Source organism: Ursus americanus, chromosome 1 (genome assembly GCF_024610735.1).
Source record: "Ursus americanus isolate L20-20 chromosome 1, mUrsAme1.1.p, whole genome shotgun sequence".
In the NCBI taxonomy this organism is placed as follows: domain Eukaryota; kingdom Metazoa; phylum Chordata; class Mammalia; order Carnivora; family Ursidae; genus Ursus; species Ursus americanus.
Genome location: NC_142127.1, coordinates 78,499,785 through 78,516,299, shown reverse-complemented (window position 1 = coordinate 78,516,299; position 16,515 = coordinate 78,499,785). Strand labels below are relative to the sequence as shown.

At 42.6% G+C, this 16,515-nt stretch overlaps 1 protein-coding gene and 1 non-coding gene across 6 annotated transcripts in view; one reads left to right on the top strand and one right to left on the bottom strand.

Moving 5' to 3' along the window:
* The window catches only part of PARD3B (par-3 family cell polarity regulator beta), a 980,330-nt gene that overhangs the window by 47,156 nt on the left and 916,659 nt on the right, over window positions 1-16,515 (bottom strand). For all 5 annotated transcript variants that reach the window (XM_045806556.2, XM_045806555.2, XM_045806554.2 and 2 more), the window contains one exon: window positions 6,875-6,954. In XM_045806556.2, coding sequence (XP_045662512.2) covers window positions 6,875-6,954 — 80 coding nt within the window. The remainder of the gene's footprint in view (window positions 1-6,874; window positions 6,955-16,515) is intronic.
* Window positions 12,358-12,514, top strand: LOC123798346 (small nucleolar RNA SNORA62/SNORA6 family). Its single transcript, XR_006781263.1, has one exon. It is a non-coding gene; the product is annotated as a small nucleolar RNA SNORA62/SNORA6 family (small nucleolar RNA).

The window sequence follows — 16,515 nt, the reverse complement described above, 5'->3', positions numbered from 1 at the left end:
ACGATGTAGTAGGCAGGGTGTAGGTCGCGAGCTTCAAAATTAGCTGCGTGTTTGTGATCGAGTCTTCCTGGGTGGGCAAAAGCATATGCAGACAAGAAAGCTGAAACCGACAAAATGAACCAACTGAAATGTTAAAGCGGAAGTATGTTCTTATGGCATGTTCTTCTGATCTGAACACAATCCTTCCCAACACGAAAACACTGGGAACACACTTAGGAAGCAAGTTTATTTTGGGTTCCTAGGAAGCAAGCATAAGCTGTTTGCTCCTTCTAAAGTTGCTCTTTCTACCCGAAATCAGTTCTAGTATGTTGCTTCTCATTACACAGCCAAGTTAAAGCTGCTTGAGACGATCAGAGACACATTTTTCTCCCCCTCAAGTAATTTATGTAATACGGGTTAGAGGAACATCAGGACTGGGAGCCAAGTACAGCCTGAGCAGGGCTCTGTCCCGCATCAATCTCGGGAAAGGGAGTCTCTCTCTCCTCGGGATTGCTCATGCAGCTTTCTACCGAAAATGCCTCGTCATTTTTTTTTTTTCCTTCTGGGTAGACATTATTCTTAATCTTAAAGAACCAAAGTACCAATTTGCAGATACTGCTTTTTCAACTCTCGGGAGTGTTCTAACAAAACAGGATTCTCTTTTTTGGTAGACAAAGTATATTGCTTAATGTTCATCTAGCAATTACGCATTAAATTGTTCATATTTCAAGGGAAGGACCCAAGGGGATGGAAAAAGAATTGATTTTATGACAGCATTACAGAGATGGTTGAAAGGCATTACCTAACCTGTATATTAGTAATGTTCTGTGTCATATACAAAGATGAATAAGACATAGTCCCTGTCCTCAAAGGTACTTACAGTTGAGGGAGAAAGACAAGAAGGTGAGCAAATGATACAAGGGAGTGTGATAATGACCGTTTGATTCTTTTTTTTTTTTGGTAATCTTTATATTTCTTAACTATTTGGGCTTAGGCTGCATGTATCATGATTCTTTACCTTTAAATATATCAGTCAGTATGTAATTCCGGAGAACAAAGATTTTTTTTTTTTTAAGATTTTATTTCTAAGTAATCTCTATATCCAATGTGGGGTTTGAACTTACAACCCCAAGATCATGAGTTGCATGTTCCACTGACTGAGCCAGCCAGGTGCCCCCACAGAGTTTGGTTCTGACTCTGAGCTGGATAACCTTAATTCTAGAGGTTAAATGTACAAACTTGCAGCCAGACTGCTTGGGTTCAAATCCCACGTCTGCCATCTCTAGCTGTTGAACTTGGGCAATTGTACTTGTGCTCTTGCCTATGAATTCGAAATGGAGACAATAACAGGGTTGCTCTGGAGTCACAGGGTTGCTGTGAACATTACATAAGTCAGTAGATATAAAGCATTTAGAACAGCACCCGGCACATAGTAAATGCTCATTTAGAGTGGACTGTTTAGAAGTCTGGACTTCTACAGATTCCAGGGAAAAGAGACATTCTCATGAAAAAATTAGTGTTATGTTGGAAAACAGTGTCCTGAAACAAATGGTCAAGAAAACTCTGAAGAAATTCTTTTCCATCACTTCCTTACATAAAAACAAATCTATTTTCATCTGTATGCCAATGTATTAAAAACCTGTTATATACATGGTCCTGTGTGAGCTACTGGCAGTGGATGTAAAACATGGTGGATATAAAATAATATGCCTTATTTCGAGGAATTTATAATCCAAAGGGTTGGAAAGGGGCAGCAAAGCCTCATAATAGAATCCAGGGTGTTTTCAGTGGCACTAGAAAAGTGCCAAATTGATGTCATGGAAGTTAAAAGTAAGGAGAGCTAGAGAAACATGACAGTGAGGTCATGGGTTTGGGCATGTGAACTCTGAACTATCTCGGAGGTAGAAGGATGGAGGTGTCAAGCAGGCAGTCGTAACTGGGGTCCCCTGAAGAGTGAGATAGGAAGGTTAGCCAGGTTCATTCTGGAATTAGCATCAGAGTGGTGAGAACTGAATCTGTAGGAATGAAGACAGCTGCTCAGAGAGAATCTACATGGGAGAGGAAAGGAGCTAGAGGCAGAATCAGCTAGAAGTATCAGTATCAGTGTCAGAAACCCGGGGCAAGAGGCTACCATGCCAGTGGGTGCTGTGGAAATAGAGCTGATAGGGATGAGCCACTCTTCTTAAGGTAGGAAATGTGGGACCTCCCTGGAGGGAAGGTCTTTGTTTTCTCTGATGGACTGGAGTCAAGCGCATGGGGTTGTCCTGCCACCTGAGCCTTATATGAAACTCCCGACCCACAAGAATTCCTATCCTCCAGCAAGTCCATCAGTACAGCTTGTTGCTCAGATCATATGGATTTGCTAAGTTCTCTTGCTCTTGACCATCTGGACCACTGGTCCTTCCCCAGAGTTGGCTAATCCTTTAGTCTCTGTTATACCCCCGGCGTATCGCCACACAGGTGTTGGCGCTCCCCTTGTCCATGCTCCGGGCTCTCACGGGACTGCACCTCAGCCTACGCGTTTACAGTAGCAGGCGGCAGGGAGGGGGAAGCAACTGCCAGGGACTTCAAGATGCAGCTGACAGAGGGGTAGCTGATGGCACAGGATCCCTGAGAAGCCAGCAGGAATGAGCTGTGCTGTATGGATCTGACTCGCTCAAGAAACACATCTTCCCCAGAGATAAAATGAAAAAGAGCTAACACTATGGGGGAAAAATCCCTAAAATATGTCAGGCGGGCTCTTCACTAAGGGTTTTGCTTCACTCCTCATACTGGCACCATACAGAGGCCCTAAGACCATCCCCATTTGCAGATGAAAGGACTGAGACTGGAGCAGTCAGGTCACTTGCCCAGGTGATGAATGACAGAGCTGGGCTGTAATTATGGCCTGACTCCATATCCCTGCCCTCGTGGTCTCTCCTCAGGAAGTGTGGGCAGTGAGGACAGCGAGTCTGAACTGGCGGGAGCAGAAGTGGAGGCACTCATGTTGAGTGTCTCAAGGTCATAAAGGAGAGGAAGTGAGGTCATCTCTAGAGACTGGGCTTGGGGGGTTTAGTCATCTTCACAGAATTTAACGGGAGTAGAACAGGGTTGGAATGGCCACTGTGGGATAGTCAAGGGAGTCGACAGCACGACTAAAAGGAATTCTGGACAGCAGCAGGGGCCCAGCTGGGGCTGCATAATGTGCATTTTGCAGTGGAACCAACGCAGGCATTTTTATGAGGTTTTCCAGCAACCTTTCACAGCCCACATGTATAGGACCACAGAAGAGATGTTTCTGCTCCCTCCTTAGGACTCAACACTTGCTTACAAGCCCGGAAGAGCGACATCATGTGCCGATGCACTGAACCACCTGCAGGGAAGGGATAATGGGATCCCGCGGGGCCATGGATGGGCCAGGTGGGAACAACGGAGGCCTGGGATGGGCAAGTAGCGCGTTCTCTGCCGGCGGGACTGACCACAAGGCGGCCTGTAAAAACAGAGCGGGGCTGGGAGGCGGAAGGGAAAAAGCAGCTGCCTGCAAAAGTACACACACTGATGTTCACACATTAGAGCAGCCTAGGAAACGACCGCTTCCCCGCTCACTCAGAGTGAGTCATCGTTTGTGTCGGGCAAGAAGAAGGGAAGGCTGATTTCATCGTGTTTACTACCAGAGAACTGGGGGGCTGGACAGGATGGTAAAACATTGGTCCTGGTAAAAGCCTGGTGTTTGCTAACGAGGTTGTATTACAACCGTGCGCTGCTTTCCAAAACACTACCCTCAGGAGACAAGAAATAAAGTCATTTTTCTTCAGAGGCAGAAGATTGAACATTGCTTAACAATATACTTAACATCCTTAGCCCTTAGCCTTAGGCAACACCTTAACTACCAAGTGCTAGGAATGGTCTTCTCCTGGGCTGGCTAGGGGTCTGGCTTTACTGCGCACAGGGTCTTGAAGCCTGGCAGCCGGCTGCCTGAGCCTGCTTTAAAGACGGCTGAATTCCATGAACGCAGAGCAGGGTGCCTGCCCCTTGACCAGGGCTGCTAACTCTCTCCCTGCCTGGGGGGTGGGGGGCGGGAGGGATGTGTGTGCATTTTCTCTCTGTGTGTCAGTGGTTCCAAATATGGCATATAAACCAGCATTACTGAGTTAACTTAAAAACTCCTGTGATGCTCTCCATAACCACACGAGAACCAAATCAGTCAGGAGCCCATTTAGTCTACAGAAAGGTTGGCTGCCAACTTCCCATAGATAGAATTATTCCAATTTTTTTTAGATTTATTTTATTTATTTTAGAGAGAGAGAGAGTGTGTGCATGAGTGGGGGAAAGGGCAGAGGGAGAGGAAGAGAAGCAGATCTCCCGCTGAGCCCGGAGCCCGGAGTGGGTCTCCATCTCAGGACCCTGAGATCATGACCCGAGCCAAAATCAAGAGTTCGGCACTTATCCGACTGAGCCATCCAGGCACCCCTGAATTATTCCTATTTTTAATTAAAAATTTAACTCTATAAAATATGGTAAAGCTCCCTGCCTCTGTGACAAAGAGGGGATGCGGTGCCTATAGAGACACGCTCACCTCTCTGTCCTGGGACAGGGAGATCAGGGGAGCTGCTGTGATTCCATCCCTGAACAGTAAAATCCCCAGGTGAGGGAGGCTAGAAAACCAGGGTGAATGTCGCTGGTGCACAGAGCTGGGTCTGCAGTGGGCCCCCTGCACCTGCATTCTGCATCTTGTCGGGTGAACATGGAGCCCCCCACCGACCGGAGGCACGTCGGTAAGGATGCTCTGCGTCTCCCCTTTCGAGGCTGAGATGGAAACTGGAGGTGGAACTCCTCCATTTGAAAACTAGTGCCAGAGACATCGTGCATTTGTCGGAGCCCCATTTATTATCCATCACAGCGACTTCTGGTTGCCAGGGAGCCACAAAGGTCTGTTTGCTCATGCAGCTAATCACTCCTACCACCGTGCATGGGTGTGAGCGCACTGTTGGTCACAATTGTTTTTGGTCTGAGATGCTTCCCTTCCAGCTACAGTTATATTCTTGGGGTTGGCGGGATTTTGTCAATTCATGCACTGTGATGATAGCTGCAGAGCCACAAACAGCGTAAATATATCCCCCTAGTCAGAAAACTCCCTCTGCAGTGTTTAATCCTAAAATAGACTTGTTGAGAGTCAGCCATGATTGAGCATTTCAGGCTTATTAGTAAGAATAAATAGGAATTGGAAATTCAGAGGACTTTGTGCTAATAATTACTAAACTAAGCGTTTGTTGCACTGTCATAAAAAGTTGATTTGCTGCCGCCTGTCCGAGAGAGTCGGGTCCTGAGGATGGACTGGTACCGTGTCTCTGATTTCCAGATTTTTAGGGCTTGATACGGAGGAGTTGATTAATAGATACGGGGAATGAATGAGTGAAATTTATAGAGTTTTCAATGTTATATCTGTGCTTTTGATTTGTACCAAAAAAAGAAAAAATCCATTTCCGCAGTCTGGTGCAAGTTGGCCAGGACGACATTAAACTGTTTCCAGTTTTTTCTTTTTTTCTTCCCTCTCATAAGAACATACTACTTTCCATCTGCCTCAACCACAATTTCCATACACTTCAACACTGAGAGCCAGAAATGTTATATTTAAAGCAAATTTTGGAGATGACTTCCATTTTTTTTTTTTTAATGAAAACAAAATACTAGGCCAGGGAAAAATAAGGGAGAGGAAAGGAATCAAGAATGAGAAAAGACTATGAGACAATATACAAAAAAAAGAAAACAGGGAGATAAATAAGATACAGTCATATAGAAGTTTTTAAAATATTGTAGTTTGAGTATCCTGCCCCATCAGTGTTAACAATTGGCTCTCCACTAGATTTGAGATTTTATTACTTTTGAAAATCAACATGCTATTTATAAGAGCAGATGGTCACTTAGGCTATGCCTGTTGCACTATCCAGGATGGTATTTTTGTAAATTCACACACAGAATTATAGCCAATGTGAAACTCGACACAGTAACTCCCTCTGGGATAACACTTCAACGATTCCACTTTGATGAAAAAGCTCTATTTAGGGTCCTCCCCCCTCTTGTTAAAAGGAGATATTCCGTAACATTTCAGTTTTCTGGCTGGCGTTAACCTTTCTTTGTTTGTTTCTTTCCCCCACCCCCCGCCCCGGACTCACGGTTTCTCACAGTCCCGCTCCACTCCCAATAGTAGCTGCACTAGACATGATCTTGGAAAGTTTTCCTCTTTGTCATGTGCTACTGAGAGCAGACCAAAATTATTCTCCATCTCCGAGATAAGAGCACAGGCCTTTGAGAATTGTATCTCATTTTCGGGGGTGTCTCGTTACAGCGTAAGTGGATCGTGTTAGGCCAGAATCACCAAGCGAACTTTTCCCACGCGATTGTTTCCTTCCCCTCTGTGCCTGCACCCCTCGGCAATATTTGCTGAGTGCCTAGCGAACCCGGTCAGATTCTAAATCAAGCAAAGAACATCTTCCCAGGTTCACATTTCTCTCCTGCTTTTTAACGCCCACATGAAGCTCCAAGGTTAAGGTTGGCTCGCCCTTCCTTGTAGGTAACTGCTAGGGCAGAGGATTTACTATTTTATTGTCCCTCAGCTTGGTGCAGGATGTTCAATACTATTTTTATAGCCATGGCTTAGGATTTCCATTCTGCGTCCAATATTCTTGCTGACATGTTCAATTGCAATGATATACTATTTTCTTCCCTTAAAAAACAACCCACAAGTGTTTCAATTATTAGCACAGTTGTGAAGATGGCACGAGGGTTGTCGCAGACGGCGGTAAGGAAAATTATAACATATTCCCAGTTTCAAAGCCAGATTTCTATTTCATGTAGATTTCTCTAAAGACTGTATTTGTAGGGTAAGCTGGTGATAGGAGCCCCCTGAGCGACCTACCTGGGTAAGGATGCGTACTGTCTCTCCATCCCCTCAAAGCGGATGTTGTGCGTGTTCCCATCTGGACCCTTTCCAGACACCTGTGGAGAGAAAAGTAATTAGAGATGAAGATCCATTATACGCCCTGGTTACCGACAATGCATTGCAAAATTGTAATCAGTGCACAAATGCTGCTGCTGCCTGCCAAAAACCAACCATGGAAAAGCGAGCAAGATCTCAGTATCGCCATAGGAATCGATGATCAAGCCACAAACATGGCATTTAACAACAAAGTCACTTCTTTCAAAAAGGGTCATTGTCAAACTGACCCCTTCCTGTCACCAAGCCAGGGAAAATCTGTAGGCTGTAAGACCATTTTTTCCTCCCTTTTACATAGGCATTAGTTTTTAGAACAGTTTGGGGCTTACAGAAAAACCGAGAAACAGTAGAGAGTTCCTGGAACTCAGTTTCCCTATTCCTAACATCTCACATTAGTATGGTATATTTCCTACAATTAATGAATCAATATTGATACATTACTATTAACTAGAGCCTACAGTTGATTTGGATTTTTACTCAACCTCTTTCCTGTTGCAGGATCCCCTATGATATTTAGCCGTTATGTCTCTTTAGACTCCTCTTGGCTGTGACAAGGACCGTATCCTTTTTTAAAGACTTTATTTATTTATTTGAGAGAGAGAGAGAAAGAGAGCGCACAGATGGGGGAGGGACAGAGGGAGAAGCAGACGCCCTGAGCACGGAGTCCAATGCTGGATCCCAGGACCCTGGGATCATGACCTGAGCCAAAGGAGGACGCCCAACCGACTAAGCCACCCAGCCGCCCCAGGACCATATTTTTTAAAAGTACCTTTTCCACGAAACCTTTCTTTACTAACAGGGGTTGGTGACAAACAACTGTCTGTCTACTCCACAGCTTCCATGAAGCCCTCCCTCACCCAAACCTCACTTAGTTCCCTCCCGTAGGAACTAGAGAAGTGATTGTCTCTTATGTATCTAGGGTTGATCTTTAGGATTTTTTCCCCTTCCTTTGTACTTCCTGTGTTCATCTCTTTTCCGGTCTCCTCCATCAGCCTCTGAGACTCCGAAGAGAAGTGCCTGGCCCGTATGCTCTCAATAAAGTGTGCTGGTTCTATGAATGTAAAGACTTGATACATAGTCCTTCTGCATCTATCAGAGCAACCCCAAAACAGGATGAACGCACCCAGGTATTTAAAAGTACTTGTTGACTTATCAATTCATCACCTGTTCATGTCAACACATGTGGTTTTGTGGATTGCTTATGTGCTGGCTCTTATACTGGGCTAGCCCTCATGGAACGGGCATGGAAGGGGTAAACGGAACACCTGGACCATTATAAGGGGAAATGAAGAGTTTGCTAGTAAGCACGGCAAGGAATGGTGTGAAGTCAGTAGGCAAAATTTTTCTAGGTGGTATTCAACTTGCAAGTTATTTTCTTCCCGCTGAAAGTTCTAGCTCTCTAAGAAACCACCATCCCAGCTTGGGTAGCATGTGTAGGGAGGATTTATTGTGAGAGGTGTTGCAAAACAAGTATATACACTCACTTAGAGTAAGAAAGACTATTTCTGGTGTCAAATTGTTAGAGGAGGCTCTTCAGGGGCGCCTGGGTGGCGCAGTCATTAAGCGTCTGCCTTTGGCTCAGGGCGTGATCCCGGGGTCCTGGGATCGAGCCCCACATCGGGCTCCTCCGCTAGGAGCCTGCTTCTTCCTCTCCCACTCCCCTTGCTTGTGTCCCCTGTCTCTCTGGCTGTCTCTCTCTCTCTGTCAAATAAATAAAATAAAATCTAAAAAAAAAAATTATTAGAGGAGGCCCTTCAGAGTGTGTTCTGCAAAACCTCTTTATATTTCACCAATACATGGAACAGGAACAGTCAGAGTTATTTGAGAGGGCAACAGCCCAGTGGATGACCAAGGTAAGGATGCAGATTGAACATACAAACTTAGAAGCAACTACCGAGAGACTGAGAATTCTCTGCATTAGAATAAAAGCCCTGATTTAAACCACTGACCTTTCCAACAAAGATCAGAGACGAGGATAGTATCAGACAAATGGGATAAAGAAATGGTACAGAAAAAGAAGGGAAGGATACAATTACTGTCCTCAGCCACTTCTACCGAAGGTTTGTTTTGTTTTTAACCTAGTGGTTATGGAGGAAGAATTAGCATGAACACCAGGACTGTGCTGAAGATTATTTAATTGTGATTGTTGGGCATTATGCATATGTATCCCTAGCATGGCTCTAGACATTTACAAGTAATCCTTTTCTGGTGGCCACAAAACTCCAAGTTAATACTTTCAGCACTGTTAGCCAGAACTGGCCTGGCCCAATGGTGGCTGTCCACATCCTGGTGTCTCTAGGAGGTGGCAGCCAGGTGCCTCTTCTTCTGGTGAGCTGCCAGTGTTATCCTTTATATTATATGAAATGTAGGATGATCCTTATCTTACAGAAGATTTAGTGTTGTTGGGAAAACAAGCATCAGAAATGAAATAATTAAAGAACGACGTAGAACAATGTATGATCCCATGCCATTCAGGACATTACTAACAGTAGTACAGGTGACAGCAGAAGGTGTCAGGAAAAACTTCACAGAAGTAGCAGAACATAGACCAAGGATGGGTGGCATGCTTCTATATAAAAAGTTCTTCTGTTCTTCACTAACTGTGTAGATATTTAATTATTATATTTATATCATGCTCCTCTATTAACATGGCAACATCTTCAATACGATCATGGACTTAGTGATTATTGAGCACCTACTGTATCCCAGTGCCATGCTAGGCACTATATTTAAAGGAATGAACAAGGGCTGGATTTCTTCACTGCGTTGAATATAGAGAAGACAGGCCTGCAAGCAATTATGGTACCATGAGATCACTGCTAGAGTGTCAGCATGAGAGAGGAGGCAGTAGGAGTCTGAAGAAACAGATAGGAAACTCCACCTGGCAGAGTTGAAGACAGCTTCATACGGGTGTTGAAGCTTCATCGAAAACTTGAATATGAATGAGGAGAAATTTTTTGGGGGAGAAGGTGTAGGAGTAGCAGGAGAAGGCATTCTGAGTCGAGAAGCCAAAAATGAAACAATACGGAGGCATTTAAAAAAGAAAAACACTGGTTTTCAGGGAGAGTCAAGAGTTTGGTAAAGGAAGAAATAGAGCCTATTAAGGAAAAGAATAGTAACAATAGCATCACCACCACTATGATTATGGCTATTACCATTATTGCCACTATGGCAACTTTTTTCTTAATGGGCTTTAGCTTTTTAGGGCACTTTCAGGTCTACAGCAAAATTGAGAGGATGGTACTAAGAGTTCCTATCTCACTGCCTCACGCACTCCGCCATTATCATGACTCCCCACCATGTGCTATATTTGTTACATTGATGAACCTACATTGACACGTCAGAGTTTATATTAGGACTCAGTATTGGAGGTGTACATTCTATTGGGTTTGAACAAATGTATAACATATATCCATGATTATAGTATCATACAGAATATTTTCATGGCCCTAAAAATTTTCTATGCTCTGTCTACTCCTTCCTCCCTCTCCCTAAACCCATGGCAACCACTGGTCTTTTTACTATTTCCATAGTTTTGCCTTTTCCAGAATGTCATGTAGTTGGAATCTTATAGTCTGCAGCCTATTTATATTGCCTTCTTTCACTTAGTAATATGTATTTAGGTCCTGTTCATGTCTTTTCATGCTTGAGAACTCATTTCTTTTTAGTGCTGAATAATATTGTATTGTCCGGATGCACCACTTCATCCGTTCATCTACTGAAGGACATCTTGGTGGCTTCCAACTTTTGGCAATAATAAAGCTATTATAAACATTGTGTGCAGATTTTTGTGTGAAGAGAAGTTTTATGCCTTTATGTAAATACCAAATAGTGTGGTTGCTGGGTTGTATGGTCAGAGTATGTTTAGTCAGGTAAGAAACGACTAAACTATCTTCCAAAGTGATGGTACCATTTTGCATTCCCACTAGTGATGAATGAGGGTTCGTGTTGCTCCACATCCTCACCAGCATTTGGGGTTGTCAGTCGTCCAGATTTTGGCCAATCTAATCGTGTGCAGTGCTATCTTATTGTTTTAATTTATCTTTTCCTGATAACCGATGACTGGAGCATCTTTTCATATGCTTATTTGCCCTCTGTATATCTCCTTTGATGGGATGTCTGTTAAGGTATCTTTGGTCCATATTTTAATTGGTCTGTTTCTTTTATTATTGTGGGGTTTTAAGAGTTCTTTGTGGTTGAAGATAACAGTTCTTTATCATATGTGTCTTTTGCAAATATCTTCTTCCAGTCTGTGGCTTAACTTCATTCTCTTGACAGTGTTAATTGAAGAGCAGAACTTTTGAATTTTCATGAAGTCCAGGTTACCAATTCTTTCTTTCATGGATCTTGCCTTTGGTGTCATATCTAAAAGTCTTTACCAAACCCAAGATCATCTAGATTTATTTTCTCCTATATTATCATCTAGTAGTTTTATAATTTTGCATTTTAAATTTGGGTCAGTGATTCACATTGAGTTAATTTTTATAAAGGGTGTAAGGTCTGTGTCTAGATTCATTTTTTTACACGTTGGATGTCTAATTGTTCCAGCACCACTTGAAAAGACTGTCTTTGCTCCATTGTATCATCTTTACACTTTTGTCAGAGACCAAAATAAATATTTATTTGGGTCTATCTCTGGGCTCTCTATTCTGTTTCATTGATCTATCTGTCTGTTCTTTCACCAACACCACACTGTCTGGATTACTATAGCTCTATAATAAGCTTGGACTTGGGTAGTGTTAGTCTTTGTGCTCCTTCAGTATTATGTTGGCTATTCTAGGTCTTTTGAGTCTCCATATAAACTTTAGAATCAGTTTGTTGAGATTCTTAGAATCAAGAAAATAATTTGCTAGGATTTTGACAGGCAGCACATTGAATCTATAGATCAAGTTGGGAAGAACTGACATCCCGATAATATTAAGTCTTCTTGTCCATGAACGTGAACTATCCCTCCATTCATTTGGTTTTTCTTTGATCACTACTACAATTTAACACTTATTTGGTAATTACTGTTTGTCAAGCAAAATGCTACATGTTTTATTTTCATCAGCCCAGTCAATCTTCCCAATAACCCCAATGGTTGCCCTGTTTTTCAAATGAGAAAACTAAGTAGTTGCCCAAAGTCATATAGCTAGTGCATGGAAAATCTGAGACAAAGAGCAGGTCTATCTGACCCTAGAGTTCAAGCTCTGGAGATACAGCTATGGGCCACATCTTGGTAGAGCTCACATGCCATGCCAAGGATCTTGGTTTTATGTGATGATGAAGTCATCGAGAATGACTATAAGTGATGGGACATATTTACAGGTTAGAGAGATTATTCCTGCCATAGTGTAGATGTTCCAGTTATAGTTTGAGCCAGAGATGATGAAGGTCGACCTAGGGGATATACAAAAGAAAAAAGGCCCGCATATTGTTAGAGCTTGGAGTGAGGCCACTGGCTGGCCAATGAACTCACAAGTGTAGGTAGCATGCTACACGAGGGGTGAGTCTTTCGCTGACACCACAAGGGTCTGATTTTGGCCCTATGAGTGTAGTTTGATAGTAATTCTTGCTACCAGTATAATTCCAATGTGTCAGAACTTTAAGGAAAAATGAAAACATTTTCAAATGGCCTGTGTTGTCTTCTTCTTTTTTCCGTACTTCTTAACTGCCTGGGCCTCTCAGGTATTACTGGGCCTTTCTGCTTTCAGAGTAACTTGATGAATCCTGCAAAAATGGAGCTCACTCAGTGGGTCTGCTGTGGTAGATGCTGGCCCGGGAAGTTCTGCGCGTGCATAGCACCATTTCCCGTGAACACTCGTGGGAGGTCATGCCTGATGTCTACTTCTACAGAGGTCCTGAAGAGAGTGAAAAGGAAGAGCAGGCCGCTGCTGAGAAGGTTGTGACCAAGGAGGAATTTCAGGGTGAATGGACTGTCCAGCTCCTAGACTCACTGCTGTTCAACCTGACGTCGCAGACTGGTCTGAGGCGAGCAGGGGCCCTCTGTGCCTCGTCAGCAGTTCCCTACTGAGGGCTGGAGCTCAGCCGGCCACTGAAGACTGGTCCGCAGCTCTCACTGCTCAGGCCACCGAATGGGTAGGAACAACCAGGAGTGGTCTTAAGCTGCTGGTTCACAGAGGCAAACTATAGGGAAATTAGGTTGATGGAAAATAAACAGTTTCTTAAAAAAAAAAAAAGATAAAGGCAAGGGATTAATATAAAAATGTTAAGGGGGACAAGTTCAGGAGGACTGACTGAGGATTAATAGGTAGGATGTGACTAGAATAATGTACAATTTTCTGAGCTTAGCAACTACGTGGGCTTGGTAACCATCACCAAGATGGGAATAAGGAAGGACCAGATTTAGGGGCAAGGGTAGTGGTGGGAGGCGGGCATACTTAGGTATATTGAGCTTGAATGGGACATCTGATGGTGATGTCTGACAGATAAGTAAGTGCAAAAGTATGGAACTTTGAAGCCTGGGCTAGAGATGGAGAATTAGGAAATAGCCAGCCTATGGATAGTGTCTAAAACCTTGGGAAATAACTAGAATGCCCAGGGAGAATCTGTAGACACAGAATGGAAGAAAGATGTGCAATGGAAACAGAGAAGAATACCAACAATACTCTTAGGAACACTGTCATTTAAGGGGCAGATGAACACAAGTTGAACTCAAGAGGAAAGCTGAGGAGGTCTAGACCAGCAGTTGGTCTGGAAGAGAACTAGAAGACAATGTTGTAGAAATCAAGAGAAAAGCATTCCATGAAGGAAAGTGTGGCCAACAGTGTCAAAAGCAGTCAAGAACTGCAGTAAGAAAAGGTCTGTGGTCAATATGATGTGTTGGTGTGCTTTACCCAAACCTCCCTCCTTGCAGAGCATCACCCTGAGCTACAGGGCTTGGAAAGCTAGACCTGCCTTTCCCAGAATGCCCTGGTAGTCAGTGTACGGGTCTGATTTAAGTTGGGCCATTGAGGAAGTGGCCACACTTCCACTGTTTATTCTGACAACAATGACTAAAGATGTGCTTGGTTTCCTTGGCAGTTTTAGCAGATGTGTCATTTCAAGTTTCTGGGATGGAGTGTAGCTTTCATAGCTAGCTTTGGAGTTGGTAGCACTAAAGATGGCACTTTCCTAATTATGGTGGTTCCTGATACAGGCATTGTTGTATGGCTCTGGAGCCAAAAGCTTTCTTATAGAAGTGGCAGCAGCTCCCTTGGTAGCCTGGTTCTGTAGCATGGCTTGAGAAATCATTCCTGAAAGCTTAGCCAAGATTATGTTTCTTTAGCTGTCCTTAAAATTCTGTAAGCCCATTAGCATGGTATAATAAATTCGTTCCTGCTTAAACCAGCTAGAGTGGATATTGTTCTCTGTAACTCAACAGTGACTAAGGTAAGCTCTGCAGAAGTATCTGTGGGAATTGGCAATGAGATGGTGATTGGTGCTTTATTGAGAGTGATTTCTGTGGATTGATGGGGAGAGAAGGCAGGACTCCACAGTATTGAAAATCTTTATCGCTTTCCCCCCAAAAAGAAAAAAAAAAAAAAAAAAAACAACCAAAACCAAACACTGGTTGCACTGTCTTATGCCATCATGCTGAGAAAATAAGATTAATACTTTCAGGTAAATAAACATTTGTTAGTGTTTCCTAAGTGGAGTCATGTGCTATGTCCTCTAAAACATACACACGAGAAAAAGTCCTCTCCCTCAGGGCCAGGGCATTAGTTAATGGAAATTATGGGGATAAATCTGTGTTCCATTATTTAAAAACACGTTGAACTGATTTTTCTTCCTAAATCATCAAAAGACGACCTCTGTTAACATTTTTAATATATACATATTTTAATGGCATACAGTTTTTTCCCCCAACTATTTATTATTGGCATTTTGCTGTGCTACCAGATATAGTTCACAAACATAAATTTTAATAGCTACATAACATCCCATTTATGGATAAATCATAATTTATTTAATCTCCTCCTGTAGCTTGATCAACTTTTATATCCCAATCAGGAATAGTGGCAATACAGATGATTGTGTCGGGTACCAAGATTCTTACAAATAGCTGTGAATTGAGGGTAGGAAATTGCAGATAGAGGATTGCAAAAGAGAAACTAATTATAAGTTGTAGCTAGGTCCTTAGGAAGTCAGGCCACTTTAGGAGGGAGCGAGGGGAAAGAGAACAGGCACAAGCATTTATAAGCTCATTTCTCATTTTGCTCAGTGTGCAGTAAGACTCAGAAATGTTCCTGCTTCCAGCACTCCTTATTAGGTAATTTCCCTCATCATAAAAAAATAAGGTCAGCGGCTTTGATCCAATTAATTTTTTTAAAGAAGCCCTTTATCTCACTTGGTATCATGCAGGTTTTTTTTTTTAAATGTAATGACCTAAATATATGTCTGATAGAAATCATTTTGACTTAAGCCATAAGAGAAACCTAGTCTTTTCCAAAACAATGTCATGTTAGAACTTATACTTGGATTTGGGGCGTATTTATCTTTTTCTACTAATAAAGCTCAGGGAGAGAAACTTCAGAGAGCTTATTCAAAAACAACTTGAGAGGCTCCTGCTTGGTGTGCCTTGCAGTGGAGATCCTGTTTGGCTGACTTATGACAGCCTGTGATGGCCTATCAGGAGGGTCTGGTGTATGAGGAAGGTTGAATTAAGATGCTTTTAGTCCATGGGAGTTCTCCCAATTTCATTCACTCAATGCCTGCTGCTGGCTGGGATGTTAAGAGCCTTGTTAATATAAAGCTATTAGTCTTTTCTCTACAAAAGCAAGGAGCTTGCTGGTTACATTCAGGGTTCCTTAAATTAGTATGTATTTCTAGCCCTGCATTGCTGGAATCAGCAGTTTCACAAAGCAATATACTAAAGAGGCCATTTAACCCCCGATTTCTCCCATTTGCAGATTAATGGCAGAGGGGAAGATTTAATGCCCTTTCAAACATGTTTTAACAATTCATTACAAATAAAAGAATAAATCACACATGATTTTCAGCAAATGTCTGATGATAAAAAGTGGAAACAATTCAAAATTAACATGTTTCCCAGTTCCCACAGGTTGGGACACATTTTTGCCAATGTTGTCATTTATGTCCCCTAAGTCAATTTTCCTGAGGAAATTTAAACGCTGCTGTGACGGAAACGCACTGCGAAGTTGGAATCCAGCTGATTCACGTCTACACAACATCCTCATTTACAAATAGGCCCTCCTCGGATCCATTACACAAAAGTGCGTTTCATGCTGCCAGACCCATCATAAGATTAAGATGCAAAGTATAAAAATTTAGATGCCATTTTAGGAAACACGCCTTTCATTTCAAGTTGGTAACATGACAGATATTTTTGAGCAGTTTCCAGAAGCTTTCTTTTAATTACATTCCTCTTACTTAGCTATAGATCTGGCTCGAAGAGTTTCTGAAGGAATCAACATGATGAAAATGTCTAAAAAAGTTAGGAACTTGTCTTTGAGCAGCTTCTAATATGAAGACATTCTGCTGAAATGCTACATATTTGGAGCGAAACTCACCATACTTCACTTAAACAAAAAGAAACTAATCAAAATAGGTTGTAAATGATT